Genomic DNA, 17,218 nt, shown 5'->3' with positions numbered 1-17,218 from the left:
ATGCATTTGGTTTTACTAGCGTTTTAAGAGCAGTTGAAGGCCACGGAAGGAGTGTTGTATGGCATTGAAGCTCGTTTGGAGGTTAGTTAATCCAACCACATTGTCCGATTTCAAAAAGGCTTTACGGTGAAAGCATACCATTAGATTATGTTAGGACAGCGCCTAGACAAGAAAAACCACACAGCCATTTTCCAAGCAAGGAGAGGTGTCACAAAAACCTGAAATACAGCTAAAATGAATCACTAACCTTTGAGGATCTTCATCAGATGGCACTCATAGGACTTCATGTTACACAATACATGTATGTTTTGCTTGATAAAGTTCATATTTATATCCAAAAACCCCATTTTATATTGGCGTGTAATGTTCAGAAATGTTTTGCCTCCCAAAACTTCCAGTGAATGAGCACATCAATTTACAGAAATACTCATCATAAACGTTGATAAAATATTCAACAGTTATTCAAAGAATTATAGATACACTTCTCCTTAATGCAACCGCTGTGTCAGATTTCAAAAAAGCTTTACGGCGAAAGCAAATTTTGCAATAATCTGAGTACAGCACTCAGATATCAAAACACGCCATACAGATAACCGCCATTTTGGAGTCAACAGAAATGACAAAAATTACATTATAAATATTCACTTACCTTTGATCTTCATTGGAATGCACTCCCAGGAATCCCAGTTCCAGAATAAATGTTAGTTTTGTTCGATAAAGTCCATTTATGTCCAAATACCTCCTTTTTGTTTGCTCGTTTAGTCCACTACTCCAAATGCAGGAAGCGTGTGCAAAATGTCACAACGAAAAGTAAAAAAAAGTTATATTTATGTTCGTAGAAACATGTCAAACGATGTATAGCATCAATCTTGAGGATGTTTTTATCATAAATCTTCAGTAATATTCCAACTGGACAATTCCAATGTCTTCAAAAAAGAAAAGGAACACAGCTAACTCTCACGAGAGTGCGCGCCACTGAGCTCATGTCATTTTCTCAATCGTCGACTTCCATGAGCTCTTATTCTCTCCCTATTCACAGTAGAAGCATGAAACAACATTCTAAAGACTGTTGACATCTTGTGGAAGCCTTAGGAAGTGCAAAATGAACCCTAAGTTACTGTATAGGCAATCACTTGAAAAACTACAAACCTCAGATTTCCACACTTCCTGGTTGGATTTTTCTCAGGTTTTTGCCTGCTGTATGAGTTCTGTTATACTCACAGACATCATTCAAACAGTTTTAGAAACTTCAGAGTGTTTTCTATCCAAATCTACTAATAATATGCATATCCTACCTTCTGAACCTGAGTAGCAGGCAGTTTACTATGGGCACGCCTTTCATCCGGATGTCAAAATACTGCCCCCTACCCTAGAGAAATTAACACAGTGTCCAAAGAAGGGCCAGAAGTATACAGAATGGTGTCGTCTGCGTAGAGGTGGATCAGGGAATCAGCCGCAGCAAGAGCGACATTGTTGATATATACAAAGAAAAGAGTCGGCCCGAGAATTTAACCCTGTGGTACCCCCATAGAGACTGCCAGAGGTCCGGACAACAGGCCCTCCGATTTGACACACTGATCTCTTTCTGAGAAGTAGTTGGTGAACCAGGCAAGGCAGTCATTTGAGAAACCAAGGCTGTTGAGTCTGCCGACAAGAATGTGGTAATTGACAGAGTCGTAAGCCTTGGCCAGGTTGATGACAGTACTGTCTTTTATCGATGGCGGTTATGATATCGTTTAGTACCTTGAGCGTGGCTGAGGTGCACCCGTGACCAGCTCGGAAAACGGATTGCACAGCGGAGAAGGTACGGTGGGATTCGAAATGGTCAGTGATCTGTTTATTAACTTGGCTTTTGAAGACTTTAGAAAGGCAGGGCAGGATGGATATAGGTCTATAACAGTTTGGGTCTAGAGTGTCACCCCCTTTGAAGAGGGGGATGACCGCGGCAGCTTTCCAATCTTTAGGGATCTTGGATGATACGAAAGCGAGGTTGAACAGACTAGTAATAGGGGTTGCAACAATGGCAGCGGATAATTTTAGAGAGGGTCCAGATTGTCTTGCCCAGCTGATTTGTACAGGTCCAGATTTTGCAGCTCTTTCAGAACATCTGCTATCTGGATTTAGGTGAAGGAGATGCTGGGGAGTCTTGGGCGAGTAGCTGCGGGGGGTGTGGAGCTGTTGGCCAGGGTTGGGGTAACCAGGTAGGCCAGCTGTAGAGATGCTTATTGAAATTCTCAATTATCGTGGATTTATCGGTGGAAAAGCATGCATTTAGGCAGGTTACATTTGCTTTTTTGGGCACAGGGACTATGGTGGTTTGCTTGAAACATGTAGGTATTACAGACTAGGTCAGGGAGAGGTTGAAAACGTCAGTGAAGAGTACACATCCTGTTAATCCGTCACGGCTTTGTGAATGTTGACCTGTTTAAAGGTCTTACTCACATCGGCTACGGAGAGTGAGATCACACTGTCGTCCGGAACAATTGGTGCTCTCATGCTTCGCTCTTTCATTTATGCTAACCTTATTCTGAATCAATAGTCTTTATAATTGTTTTCCCACTTATGACTTATATGAGGAATAACTTCTCCTTTTAGGCAAAATGTGTCCCGCCTCAGTTGGTAATTGTTGATTTTTGTCTCTTTATGTGAGCGAGCGTCACAAGTTTAATCTGGTGACGTGCAACTTTGTCATGAAGTTATTATTTATTCTACTGTTACAGTTTCAGACAGTGGTCAAGTAGGCTACTGTGCCTATTTGATCATCATGTAGGCCTACCATAGTGGCCTTCCATTAAAAAAAAACTATGGAGAAAATATATCCCATTACATTCTAAAATGGAAATAGCTGTTCTATCATTGTGTACAGTAGCAGCCATGTGTGGTGTTCAATGTAGGCCTACATTCCATGAGACTTTTTAAAAAAACATGTGGGCTTGACATGAACCTGTTTATCAACTTGTCCTTCAGACAAGGAAAGGTTGTGTTGTTGGATACAAGAAACCACTTTACAAAATAAAATGCATTATTATTCCCATACCATTATTACAGAGACTCAGACAAATTACTACCCTCTGCCTATTGGCTACTTAGCTTATTCAAAATACAACACTAAAAAGCTCTTTACCTAACTCTTTTTCAGAGATGTCTAGAAATGGACACGTTTTGTGTTCTTGTAGGAAGCATTGCACTCCCCAATTGCTAACTACAAATTATCTATAACTGGGCTAATAACTCACTAACTAGCAAAGGATATGAACAAATGTGCTCACGTGGCTACATGCAGCTCTCACTTTGATCTCAAAACAAGCGCATCTACTCACGACTGCTCATGCTGTTAACACAGTCCAGTTCAAAGTGAATGGCACAGATCCATTTATGGCAATGGTCGATTTACATATAGGCCTACTGCAGCTCTGATTGGTAATGCCACACCGGTCTGTGTGGAGTATGGGCTGAGTCATGTGTGTCAATGCAATAGAATCCTACTCTGATGCGTTCTGCCTACAACAAAATCTCTTGCTTATTAGTTTTGCATACTAAGTCTTGAATAGTTTGTTTTCTTTCGGTATGTTGCATTGAAAGTGGCTAATATTGTGTTGATTCGATCACAGTTCCCACAGTAAAGGGAAACGTTGATAGTGTAAACAAAGGGGGAAAACTCTAGAAAGTTAAATCTCGTTATTCTCTGCGCGGGCTGATATTTATTCTGCATGGCAGTCCTGGGGGAGTTTAGAAGGAACATTACCTGCAGCCATTGTGTAGTTAATCTAACCTGGTTAGTTTAGTTAGGTGAAAGAGCATCGTGGGGAGGGAGCATCATGACCTTCAATACACTTGTCTGTGCATATTGGTGAGTGATGAATTAAACAGGATAAAGCAAAAGCAGTGTTCTGTATTAATTTCTGTTTGTTTATTTCAGTGGGGTTTCTATGGTTATAATGTTTGTATTGAAACACTTATGTCAGCAATACACGACCTTCTCGTGACCGGGGACCATGAGAAGTACTGATGAGAAGTATTCCTAAACCACCATTCCTTCCATCATTGGAGTTGTGACATTTCCCCTTACTGTTAAAATAAAGAGGAAATGTAATTTAAAGGCACGACCCCATGTTTGAAGGTTTTCAAGGGAAAACAATATTCCCTTTCAGTCTTAAGAAATAGGTAGTCTTATAGGAAGATGTCATGACATGTCTTATAACTATGTGTTCAAGACATTAAATGTCATATCATGAGCCATATTGTGGTTAACGACATAGCCATATAGCTGGGAAAGTACTTGTTTTCCCCTTTTAATTTACCCAAATAAAAATGGTGTGAAATAGAACAATGCAATTCTCCCAGCAGAAAATGTTTCATTTGAAAGTACACCATGTTTGTTCTCATCAGTCTTTACATTGTATTTCTGTATGTCCTAATATTTGTTCATAATTTTGCACTGAATGTCCCTGTTCCCACTGTGATGACCTTAAATCTGTTAAATGTATTAACTTTCCTGTCACATTTTCTCTGCTAAACAAGCGTGTGTGTCTGTGTACAGGAGTGTGTGTTTGAGGAGATCGAGGCCAAGCGGAGTGTCTTCCAGGCGGTGGAGAGTCATGTGGGAGAGGGGGTGATCCTCAGTAGCTCCACCTCCTGCCTGTTGCCTAGCAACATCTTCTCCCAGGTCCAGAACCGGAAGCGCTGCATCATATCTCACCCGGTCAGTACAGCGCTACCACAAACACCAAGGCTGTGTCCAATATGGCACCCTATACAGGGCACTACTTTTGGCCAAAACTCTGCACAGCATAGGAAACAGGATGCAATTTCAGATTTGCACAAGCTCTCTTTCTCCCTGTCCGAGGCAGAAGTTTTTATGTTTGCACAAGGGAATGACCCATCCATTCCAGTTGTGGCATTTGTAACCTTCACATTCTAACCCTTCTGTTGCAACACTACATTTTATTGCACTCCAGTCCTTGTCTTCCCCCAGTCTCCTAACAGCTAGCTAACCACAGACCCTTATCACCTTGACGCAGAAACACAAACACGTGCAGTCCTTCTATGGCCGGAGAGAGACGAGTTCACCTTTACCTGGGAAAGTGTGCGTACGTGCATGTGTATGGTGAATGTTTAGCCTAATCCCCCAATGGTTTTACCTCAGTGCCACTCCTATCAGAGAGGCCTTCACAGAGGAGAATGTGTGTGATAATCCCTGCTCATCGATAGCTCCTGTGTGTATAATGGCTTACAGAGTAATGCGGTCCAACACAGAGAAAGGACAACACATTAGCTTCCTCCCCCCTGTCTCCTCTCCCTCATCTGCACTGATGTGAGGGAGCTGTACTAGTCCACCGTATTTTTTTATACATTTTTAATCATATCAAATAAAGAAAATAGCAGGGTTCCCCAACTGGTGGCCCGTGGGCCAAATTTGGCATGGCGGGTTGATTTACCCCCCCCCCAAGTTTTCTGCGCAAAAACAAACATTTTATTTGTAATTTTTATTGTTGGACATATAAAAGACTGTAAAAATGCCAGAAAATCAGCTCCAAGTGATTTTAATTTAAGAAATCTGCTCCCAAGTATTCCCACGCATAATAAAGAGACACGTGATCGTATACAAATGTAAGCAAGGTTTGAAATTATTATGTTTTAGTCAAATCTGTTTGGACATTTTGCAGTCAATTTGCAGTCTATAAATTATTTGTAATAATTATGTTTTGGCCCACAGCTGAATCTAGTTGATGATCCCTGGAATAGAGGAAATGAAGAGATGGTCTATTGATATGGAGATGTTCTCTCTGTTGTTGTTTTGAGCTGATGAGTTTCACCCCCTACAGGTGAACCCGCCCTACTACGTACGTCTGGTGGAGCTGGTGCCCCACCCAGAGACGTTGGCGGAGGTGATGGATACCACCCACGCCCTGATGACTGCCGTGGGCCAGGCTCCCGTCAGGCTGAAGAAAGAGATTGACGGCTTCGCCCTGAACCGTGTGCAGTACGCCATCATCGCCGAGTCCTGGAGGCTGGTCAAGGTGGGAGACAGACTGAATACTGTGCAACATACCCTTCTCTCTTATCACTGTATTGGTCTCTTAAATAGTTTGGAACCAAGGGATTATGTATCATGAGTGGAGGTGGATTTGGCTGATGTTGACACTGGCAGTCCTTGTAGACAAGAGTCCATCAGACCTTGCAGCTTTGAACTTTGGATCCTTAATACCGGTAGTTCTGCTGATGGTCGTGTTTAAATAGGAGTGGAGGGGGAAGTGTCTGTCAGCTGCCTTCAGGTCTCCATGCTCTCTATCTAAAAATGTAACTGTGATATAATGGGGCTAAATGAACCTCCAGCTCTATATACCACCACACGGATGGAGGATGTGAGGGGATGAATCCTTCCTGGAGACACAGGCACTCAACTTAATTGATTGATTGATTTCATTTGGAGATGTGTTTGAGTTACAAGCGCGCATCTCAAGTCGAGATTCGTCCCGATGTGTTTTATTTCCTAGTGCTTGTTTAAAGAGCTGAACTCTTAGGGCTGGTTTTCAGATCTGAGATTAAGCCTAGTCCTGGACTAAAAACAAGCTCAATGGAGAATATCTATTGAAAGTGCTTTTAGTCCAGGAATAAGATGAATCACAATCACTTAATCACTCTGGTTTAACAGAGAGCAGTATGGAGAGCCAACAATGTCCCTTTGATTTTATATCTACAATCCCACCCCAATAGACTATTGAACAGGTCATATCACTGTACCACCCTGATACTGAGGCTAATGCCTTGAATGGTACACCACTGTATTCTGCCCTGCTGCAATGTTCACCCCTTCAGACATGAATTGTCTCAGCCACATGGCAGCAGGGAGGATAATGTGTAAGAAATCCCATCACTCATCCCAGTGTTGACAGAGGAAAGGGCTAATGGCAGCAATCTAGGGCTTACGTCAATCAGTGAGCTCTATCTCAGACAGAAGATCAACCACAGTCCTTCTGTCTTTGTCAGCACACAACTATAATGGAGCACTTTTTTGGGGGGTAGATTTACAATAGACTCCCCACATTCAGCTGCCTGACACAGTGCACTTTGTCTCTGCAGTACAGTTACAGTACACCTGTATCAGATGCTCCGGACCGGTCTGAGCTGGTCTCTCAGACCCATCCAGCCCTCACGGCTAGGGTACTGCTATCATGTCAAAAAAACAGTAGCTAGCCAGGACAAGAGAAGCACTTACAGCAGGAGCTGCTTTTGCCACAACAGCAGGCTAGGAATCAGCCAAAATATACATGTTTACAAAAACCACAGGTGTTTGTATGTAACCTTTACACTCAATACAGTTAACAAGGCGTCATGGATTATGTTTATGTCTTGGTATGCAATAGCCTACCAACCTCCTCTCAATTTCACTCAAATGGACTGTGTGGGTAGAGTGAGTCAAGAGTGAGAAAGCTGTGGAAACTGTCTAATAGGTGGGTGTGGGGGCAGTAAGGGGAAGATGATGTGTCCTTGTGAAAAGTCTTTGAAGGGACAGAACTAGAGACCATCTCAAGGTGACCAGTCAGTCAGTCACCCTGCTTGCCTTAATCTCTACTCTGTCAACACAGGCACCAACACCATGAGTGTTTTTCCACTGGCTGGCCTGGGCAGATGATAAGAAAACGAGAGAGCACAGTGGTTATGTGTGTATGAGGATGTGACAGGTGCCTAGTTTTGGTAAGGCTGTGGTTGAGTCGAGAATCGCACAGATTGAAGATGAAGCCTTTGCAGCGATGTCTGCAGGCTTCAGCCATCACCTGGTTCAACAAATCTCTATTCCTGTTGGGCTCCTGTAATCTCCTCGTGGTTATTACAGTAGCGTCTTTGTGAAGTATTTATTGATGTGAACCCTAGACTATATGATGTGAACAGTGAATTGTAAGATTTTCCATGAGGTGACAGTGTCACTTCCCTATCCTGGTCATCCATATCAGCAGAAAGAGAGCTAAAGTTTCCCAATAATATCATTTCAACATTCTTAAAGGAAGTGAAAGCACAAATCATTGTAGATGTATGTTACAAAAAGCAAAGATCGGAATCACATGGTAAGGAGTGCTGAAGTCGCTTTGTCAGGTCACTGTCACTCATTTGGCGACTCCAATTAGCGTTGATCTTCATGACCGTTGAGTCAATGGACCCCTACCCAAGAAGAGAATTCTTCTACTTCCATGGTCTTCCTTGACCTGAAGCATACAACAACATGGTTTACATCCCAGTTGAATGCACACAGGCAGTCAGAGTGAAAAGTCACAGCTCTCGTGAGCTCAGTCAGTCCATTCAAAAAAGCGGTGTGGTCACGCTCTAATGGAAATCCAATGGAGTCTGTTATTGAGAATGCCATGTTGTTTTTAGTTCAGAGAAACGGTGCAGGGAACTGAGTGTCTTCACCTTGCATCCATTCCCCACGTCCTATACATCCCGTCTAAGTGTAGATATTTACGTCTTTACACTGCCCTGTAGAAACTCAGACGGATGTCTTTGACTTTCCTTACTAAAACAGTGCCAGGCAGGGATTTGTACTTCCTTCTGTTAAGGTTGGTTGCCATGTTGGTGAACCAGGTAAACCAGATTACCTACTCTGCATTAGGTCTAAGAGTCTGTCCTCTAGCTAGTGATTTATATGGGGTAGTGTTTAGTATCCCAGTATTGACTGAACATGAATGGTAGTTAAAGAAGTTGTATGGAACCTTTTGTAGAGGAATAGTGCTATACTTAAGCAATACGCCCTAACGAGGCTTGGTATATGGCCGATATCAAATGTATTTATATAGCCCTTCTTACATCAGCTGATATCTCAAAGTGCTGTACAGAAACCCAGCCTAAAACCCCAAACAGCAAACAATGCAGGTGTAGAAGCACGGTGGCTAGGAAAAACTCCCTAGAAAGGCCAAAACCTAAGAAGAAACCTAGAGAGGAACCAGGCTATGAGGGGTGGCCAGTCCTCTTCTGGCTGTGCCGGGTGGAGATTATAACAGCACATGGCCAAGATGTTCAAATGTTCATAAATGACCAGCATGGTCAAATAATAATAATCATAGTAGTTGTTGAGGGTGCAACAAGTCAGTAACACAAGAGTAAGTGTCAGTTGGCTTTTTCATAGCCGATCTTTGAGAGTACCTCTACCGCTCCTGCTGTCTCTAGAGAGTTGAAAACAGCAGGTCTGGGACAGGTAGCACGTCCGGTGAACAGGTCAGGGTTCCAGCAGGTCTGGGACAGCAGATCTGGGACAGGTAGCACGTCCGGTTAACAGGTCAGGGTTCCATAGCCGCAGGCAGTACAGTTGGAACTGGAGCAGCAGCACGGCCAGGTGAACTGGGGACAGCAAGGAGTCATCAAGCCAGGTAGTCCTGAGGCATGGTCCTAGGGCTCAGGTCCTCCGAGAGAGAGAGAATTAGAGAGCATATTTAAATTCACACAGGACACCGGAAAAGACAAGAGAAATACTCCAGATGTAACAGACTGACCCTAGCCCCCCGACACGTAAACTACTGCAGCATAAATACTGGAGGCTGAGACAGGAGGGGTCAGGAGACACTGGCCCCATCCGATGAAACCCCCGGACAGGGCCAAACAGGTAGGATATAACCCCACCCACTTTGCCAAAGCACAGCCCCCACACCACTGGAGGGATATCTCCAACCACCAACATACCATCCCGGGACAAGGCCGAGTATAGCCCACAAAGATCTCCGCCATGGCACAACCCGGGGGGGGGGGGCGGCGTCAACCCAGACAGGAAGACCACGTCAGTGACTCAACCCACTCAAGTGACGCACCCCTCCCAGGGACGGCATGGAAGAACACCAGTGAGCCAGTGACTCAGCCCCTGTAATAGGGGTAGAGGCAGTATTTTATAACATTTTTGACATGCGTTTTTCTGGATTTTTTGTTGTTGTTATTCTGTCTCTCACTGTTCAAATAAACCTACCATTAAAATTATAGACTGATCATTTCTTTGTAAGTGGGCAAAAGTACAAAATCAGCAGGGATCAAATACTTTTGTCCCCCACTGTAGGTGGTAACTACCTGGTATCTAGTGGTGCCCTCCCCAAAGAAAAATTCTTAATATGTTATAATTTTATCTTGTAAGTACATAGGTCTACCTGGTCATTGCTGTAAAAAATGTCAGAAAGCTGAGTGTTATGGTCTTTTATGTAGGCTTAATAATGGAGAGTTCAAATGAAGTGTCACTGATATTAATATTACATAGACAGACACACGGAACTTGGCCTTTGAGTCCAAGCCAGCGTGGGAAAGCGGAGTGGCTGAGAACGCAGCCGGTAGCTCCCGGTGAATACAGCAGAGGAAAGGCCCCTTTTCACAGCTGCCCCCCCCCGCCTGGACGCTGCCTCGCGATGCCAAGATAACGGGCCCGTTGTTGGCCCGCAGGAAGCGAACAAAGGCGACCCTGTCCCTGTTCCCCTCTACTCTCTTGATCTGTGTGCATGCTTTGATTTCCCACTGGTTAGCCAACAGGTATCTGTTGAGCAGTAATCTGAGTGGAGAACAGCAGGTCCTGTCCCAGGCCTGGCACTGCCCTCACAGCCTCCTCTGTACCCTCCCATTATCCTGGGACACAGAATGGGATGATTGGGGAAACCCAATCTGGTGGGAGTAGCCTTAATGCTGCTCTGCTCTGGTGGGATGAAATAACAAGGGTCTTCTAGTCTACTGCTCCCTCAGCCCTACAGACAGACAGACAGACAGACAGACAGTTTGTTCGTGGGCAGGTAGAGCACTACAGTGGTGGGGGGGGGGGGGGGTCTTGTCTTTTGTTGAATCTGAGTTCATTGCTTCCTCCCGTTTCAGGACGGTGTCATTTCAGTCAAGGACATTGACCTGGTGATGTCAGAGGGGCTGGGAATGCGTTATGCTTTTATTGGTCCCATGGAAACCATGCACCTCAACGCACCTGAAGGTAAGTTCCTCCTTTTGACTTACACAAAGAGAGAACGTCCCCAAAGAATAAATATTTATATCCTGTCCTCTTTGTCGTGTGTAATTGTGACAAATTAACAATGTACGGTGGTCACATGGTTGTGTGAAGGGCAGAGCTTATGACCAGACCGTGATATTAGGGTTCAAAGAGGTTGCTCTGCCAGACCCTGAACAGCTGATAAAAGGAGGGGGAGCTGTGGTTACCATCACATGTCTCAGTACCCTTTTACCATATAATTTCACCACCAATCCAAGGTGGCGTAGCAGTCAGGCGTCTTCGTCTAGTCGTGTCCCGTGTATATCTTTTTATATCTTTTTCTTTGCATAGATTTTTTACATTTTTTATTAACTTTAACATACACTCCTGCAACCCGCCTCACCCATGGATCTGCTATTTTCTTTACTTTAGAACCGGAACCCCCAACAGAAGCTAGCCAGCTAACTAGCTACTAGCTAGTAGTCAGTTAGCCACTGCTAGCGGTCATCAGCTAACCTTTAGCCCGGACAACTCCTGCCAGTCTGCACAGCGCGATTCAACCCAGAGCATATCGGACTTCTTCTTCTTCTTCATATCTCCGGATTCCTACCGCAAGCTCTGAACCTTTTCAACTGGATCATCGCAGCTAGCTAGCTGCTATCTGAGTGTTTACTCCTGGCTAACGTCTCTGTCCTGAAGCAAGCACCAATTAGCCTAGAGCTAGCCTATGCTAGGCCCATCTCCCGGCTAGCTGAAGAGGTCTGTCAGCCACTCCTTGGGCTACAATGCCTATTTTGTCAATTGGCCTGCACCCCTTTTACTGCCGATATGGAGCCCCGCCGATTCATCACAACGTAATCCGCCCGAGGGTGTTTTTCAACAGGCTCCTCCGTCGCAACGTCCCCTGAATGCCCATCTGCTAGCCGCGGCCCGCTAGCTGGCTAGAACATATCGGACTGTTAGCTGAAGGGGTCCATCAGCCAATTGGCCTGGACCCTTTTACGACACGGAGCCCTGCTGATCCATCACGACTGGTCTGCCGACATAACCGCACGAGGGGGCTACGACAGACTGCCTCCGTCCCTCTAAGGCCCTTCTGCTATCCCCGGCCCGCTAGCTGTCTGAATCGCTGTGCCTCCAGCTTGCCTAGCTACTCACTGGACCCTATGATCACTCGGCTACGCATGCCTCTCCCTAATGTCAATATGCCTTTTCCGTTGCTGTTTTGGTCAGGGATTATTGTCTTATTTCACTGTAGAGCCTCCAGCCCTGCTCAATATGCCTTAGCTAACCCATTTGCGGTGACCTCACCTGGTTTAAATGGTGTCTCTAGAGACAATACCTCTCTCATTGTCACTCAATGCCTAGGTTTACCTCCACTGTATTCACATCCTACCATACCTTTTGTCTGTACATTATACCTTGAATCTATTCTACCGCGCCCAGAAACCTGCTCCTTTTTCCTCACTATTCCGAATGTACTATACGACCAGTTCTTATAGCCGTTAGCCGTACCCTTATCCTACTCCTCCTCTGTTCCTCTGGTGATGTAGAGGTTAATCCAGGCCCTGCAGTGCCTAGCTCCACTCCCATTCCCCAGACGCTCTCATTTGTTGACTTCTGTAACTGTAAAAGACTTGGTTTCATGCACACACGCGTGATTCTCTGAGAGTCTGAAACATCAAGTAGATGGAGAATATGAAAGGGCAGTGTGAAGAACACTAGAAGTTGACCCTGCTCTAGCAGCACCACCGTGCTCAGAGAGAGAGAACGTGTTGACAGAAGAGAGAGAGAGAACGCGTTGACAGAAGAGAGAGAGAGAGAACGCGTTGACAGAGAGAGAGAGAGAGAGAACGCGTTGACAGAAGAGAGAGAGAGAGAGAAAGCGTTGACAGAAGAGAGAGAGAGAGAACGCGTTGACAGAAGAGAGAGAGAGAGAACGCGTTGACAGGAGAGAGAGAGAGAGAACGCGTTGACAGAAGAGAGAGAGAACGCGTTGACAGAAGAGAGAGAACGCGTTGACAGAAGAGAGAGAGAGAGAGAACGCGTTGACAGAAGAGAGAGAGAGAGAGAGAACGCGTTGACAGAAGAGAGAGAGAGAGAGAGAATGCGTTGACAGGAGAGAGAGAGAGAGAGAGAATGCGTTGACAGGAGAGAGAGAGAGAGAGAGAATGCGTTGACAGGAGAGAGAGAGAGAGAGAACGCGTTGACAGGAGAGAGAGAGAGAGAACGCGTTGACAGGAGAGAGAGAGAACGCGTTGACAGGAGAGAGAGAGAGAGAGAGAACGCGTTGACAGAAGAGAGAGAGAGAGCGCGTTGACAGGAGAGAGAGAGAGAGCGCGTTGACAGGAGAGAGAGAGAGAACGCGTTGACAGAAGAGAGAGAGAGAATGCGTTGACAGAAGAGAGAGAGAGAACGCGTTGACAGGAGAGAGAGAGAAACGCGTTGACAGAAGAGAGAGAGAGAGAGAGAACGCGTTGACAGAAGAGAGAGAGAGAACGCGTTGGCAGAAGAGAGAGAGAGAACGCGTTGACAGAAGAGAGAGAGAGAGAGAACGCGTTGACAGAAGAGAGAGAGAGAGAGAGAACGCGTTGACAGAAGAGAGAGAGAGAGAACGCGTTGACAGGAGAGAGAGAGAGAGAACGCGTTGACAGAAGAGAGAGAGAGAGAAAGAGAACGCGTTGACAGGAGAGAGAGAGAGAGAACGCGTTGACAGAAGAAAGAGAGAGAGAGAACGCGTTGACAGAGAGAGACAGAGAGAGAGAACGCGTTGACAGAGAGAGACAGAGAGAGAGAACGCGTTGACAGAGAGAGACAGAGAGAGAGAACGCGTTGACAGAAAGAGAGAGAGAACGCGTTGACAGAAAGAGAGAGAGAACGCGTTGACAGAAAGAGAGAGAGAGAGAACGCGTTGACAGAAGAGAGAGAGAGAGAACGCGTTGACAGAAGAGAGAGAGAGAGAACGCGTTGACAGAAGAGAGAGAGAGAGAGAACGCGTTGAGAGAGAGAGAACGCGTTGACAGAAGAGAGAGAGAGAGAGAGAACGCGTTGACAGAAGAGAGAGAGAGAGAGAGAGAGAACGTGTTGACAGGAGAGAGAGAGAGAGAGAGAGAACGCGTTGACAGAAGAGAGAGAGAGAACGCGTTGACAGGAGAGAGAGAGAGAGAGAACGCTTTGACAGAAGAGAGAGAGAAACGCTTTGACAGAAGAGAGAGAGAGAGAACGCGTTGACAGAAGAGAGAGAACGCGTTGACAGGAGAGAGAGAACGCGTTGACAGAAGAGAGAGAGAGAGAACGCGTTGACAGAAGAGAGAGAGAGAACGCGTTGACAGGAGAGAGAGAGCGAGAGAACGCTTTGACAGAAGAGAGAGAGAGAACGCGTTGACAGAGAGAGAACGCGTTGACAGGAGAGAGAGTGAACGCGTTGACAGAGGAGAGCGAGAGAACGCGTTGACAGAGGAGAGAGAGAACGCGTTGACAGCGAGAGAGAGAACGCGTTGACAGCGAGAGAGAGAACGCGTTGACAGAGAGAGAACGCGTTGACAGAGAGAGAGAGAACGCGTTGAGAGAGGAGAGAGGGAGAGAACGCGTTGAGAGGAGAGAGAGAGAACGCGTTGACGAGAGAGAGAGAGAGAGAACGCGTTGACAGGAGAGAGAGAACGCTTTGACAGAAGAGAAAGAGAGAGAACGCGTTGACAGAAGAGAGAGAGAGAGAACGCGTTGACAGGAGAGAGAGAACGCTTTGACAGGAGAGAGAGAGAACGCGTTGACAGGAGAGAGAGAGAGAGAGAGAACGCGTTGACAGGAGAGAGAGAGAAACGCGTTGACAGGAGAGAGGGAGAGAGAGAGAACGCTTTGACAGAAGAGAGAGGGAGAGAGAGAGAGAGAACGCGTTGACAGGAGAGAGAGAGAGAGAACGCGTTGACAGAAGAGAGAGAGAGAGAACGCGTTGACAGAAGAGAGAGAGAACGCGTTGACAAGAGAGAGAGAGAGAGAGAACGCGTTGACAGAGAGAGAGAGAAACGCGTTGACAGGAGAGAGAGAGGAAACGCGTTGACAGGAGAGAGAGAGAGAGAACGCGTTGACAGGAGAGAGAGAGAGAACGCGTTGACAGAGAGAGAGAGAGAACGCGTTGACAGGAGAGAGAGAGAGAACGCGTTGACAGGAGAGAGAGAGAGAACGCTTGACAGGAGAGAGAGAGAGAGAGAACGCGTTGACAGGAGAGAGAGAGAACGCATTGACAGGAGAGAGAGAGAGAGAACGCGTTGACAGAAGAGAGAGAGAGAGAGAGAGAGAACGCGTTGACAGGAGAGAAAGAGAGAAACGCGTTGACAGGAGAGAGAGAGAGAACGCGTTGACAGGAGAGAGAGAGAGAGAGAACGCGTTGACAGGAGAGAGAGAGAACGCGTTGACAAAAGAGAGAGAGAGAACGCGTTGACAGAAGAGAGAGAGAGAGAGAGAGAACGCGTTGACAGGAGAGAGAGAGAGAAACGCGTTGACAGGAGAGAGAGAGAGAAACGCGTTGACAGGAGAGAGAGAGAGAAACGCGTTGACAGGAGAGAGAGAGGAAACGCGTTGACAGGAGAGAGAGAGAGAACGCGTTGACAGAGAGAGAGACAGAACGCGTTGACAGAGAGAGAGAGAGAGAACGCGTTGACAGAGAGAGAGAGAGAGAACGCGTTGACAGGAGAGAGAGAGAGAGAGAGAGCGCGTTGACAGGAGAGAGAGAGAGAGAGAACGCGTTGACAGGAGAGAGAGAGAGAGAGAGAACGCGTTGACAGGAGAGAGAGAGAGAGAGAACGCGTTGACAGGAGAGAGAGAACGCGTTGACACAGAGAGAGAGAGAACGCGTTGACAGAGGAGAGCGAGAGAACGCGTTGACAGAGGAGAGCGAGAGAACGCGTTGACAGAGGAGAGCGAGAGAACGCGTTGACAGAGGAGAGAGAGAACGCGTTGACACAGAGAGAGAGAGAACGCGTTGACAGAGAGAGAGAGAACGCGTTGACAGGAGAGAGAGAGAGAGAGAACGCGTTGACAGAAGAGAGAGAGAGAACGCGTTGACAGAAGAGAGAGAGAGAGAACGCGTTGACAGAAGAGAGAGAGAGAGAGAACGCGTTGACAGAAGAGAGAGAACGCGTTGACAGAAGAGAGAGAGAACGCGTTGACAGAGAGAGAAAGAACGCGTTGACAGGAAAGAGAGAGAACGCGTTGACAGAAGAGAGAGAGAGAGAACGCGTTGACAGAAGAGAGAGAGAGAACGCGTTGACAGGAGAGAGAGAGAACGCGTTGACAGGAGAGAGAGAGAACGCGTTGACAGAAAGAGAGAGAGAGAGAACGCGTTGACAGAAGAGAGAGAGAGAGAACGCGTTGACAGAAGAGAGAGAGAGAGAACGCGTTGACAGAAGAGAGAGCGAGAGAACGCATTGACAGAAGAGAGAGAGAGAACGTGTTGACAGAAGAGAGAGAGAGAACGCGTTGACAGAAGAGAGAGAGAGAGAACGCATTGACAGAAGAGAGAGAGAGAGAGAACGCGTTGACAGAAGAGAGAGAGAGAACGCGTTGACAGAAAGAGAGAGAGAGAGAGAACGCGTTGACAGAAAGAGAGAGAGGGAGAGAGAACGCGTTGACAGAAGAGAGAGAGAGAACGCGTTGACAGGAGAGAGAGAGAGAACGCGTTGACAGAAGAGAGAGAGAGAGAACGCGGTGACAGGAGAGAGAGAGAGAGAACGCGTTGACAGGAGAGAGAGAGAGAGAACGCGTTGACAGAAAGAGAGAGAGAGAGAGAGAACGCGTTGACAGAAGAGAGAGAGAGAACGCGTTGACAGAAGAGAGAGAGAGAACGCGTTTGACAGAAGAGAGAGAGAACGCGTTGACAGGAAGATAGAGAGAGAGAAAACGAGTTTGACAGAGAGAGGAGAGAACGCGTTGACAGAAGAGAGAGAGAGATAGAGAGACGCGTTGACAGAAGAGAGAGAGAGAACGCGTTGACAAAGAGAGAGAGAGAACGCGTTGACAGGATTAGACGAAACGCGTTGACAGAGAGAGAACGCGACAGAGGAGAGAGAGAGAACGCGTTGACAGAGGAGAGAGAGAGAACGCGTTGACAGAGGAGAGCGAGAGAACGCGTTGACAGAGGAGAGAGAGAGAGAACGCGTTGACAGAGGAGAGCGAGAGAACGCGTTGACAGAGGAGCGAGAGAACGCGTTCAGAGAGAGAGAGAACGCGTTCAGAGAGAGAGAGAACGCGTTGACAGAGAGAGAGAGAACGCGTTGACAGAGGAGA

General features: G+C 46.4%; 1 protein-coding gene across 1 annotated transcript in view; it reads left to right on the top strand.

The window, feature by feature from the left end:
• cryl1 (crystallin, lambda 1) overlaps nucleotides 1-17,218 on the top strand; it is a 40,595-nt gene that overhangs the window by 11,000 nt on the left and 12,377 nt on the right. Inside the window, exons 4-6 of the mRNA XM_029711822.1 lie at nucleotides 4,541-4,702; nucleotides 5,826-6,020; nucleotides 10,831-10,939. Coding sequence (XP_029567682.1) covers nucleotides 4,541-4,702; nucleotides 5,826-6,020; nucleotides 10,831-10,939 — 466 coding nt within the window. The remainder of the gene's footprint in view (nucleotides 1-4,540; nucleotides 4,703-5,825; nucleotides 6,021-10,830; nucleotides 10,940-17,218) is intronic.

This window comes from Salmo trutta, chromosome 24, assembly GCF_901001165.1.
Source record: "Salmo trutta chromosome 24, fSalTru1.1, whole genome shotgun sequence".
Taxonomy (NCBI): domain Eukaryota; kingdom Metazoa; phylum Chordata; class Actinopteri; order Salmoniformes; family Salmonidae; genus Salmo; species Salmo trutta.
The sequence above is the reverse complement of the archived record's forward strand: the minus strand, read 5'-3'. Positions and strand labels throughout refer to the sequence as shown.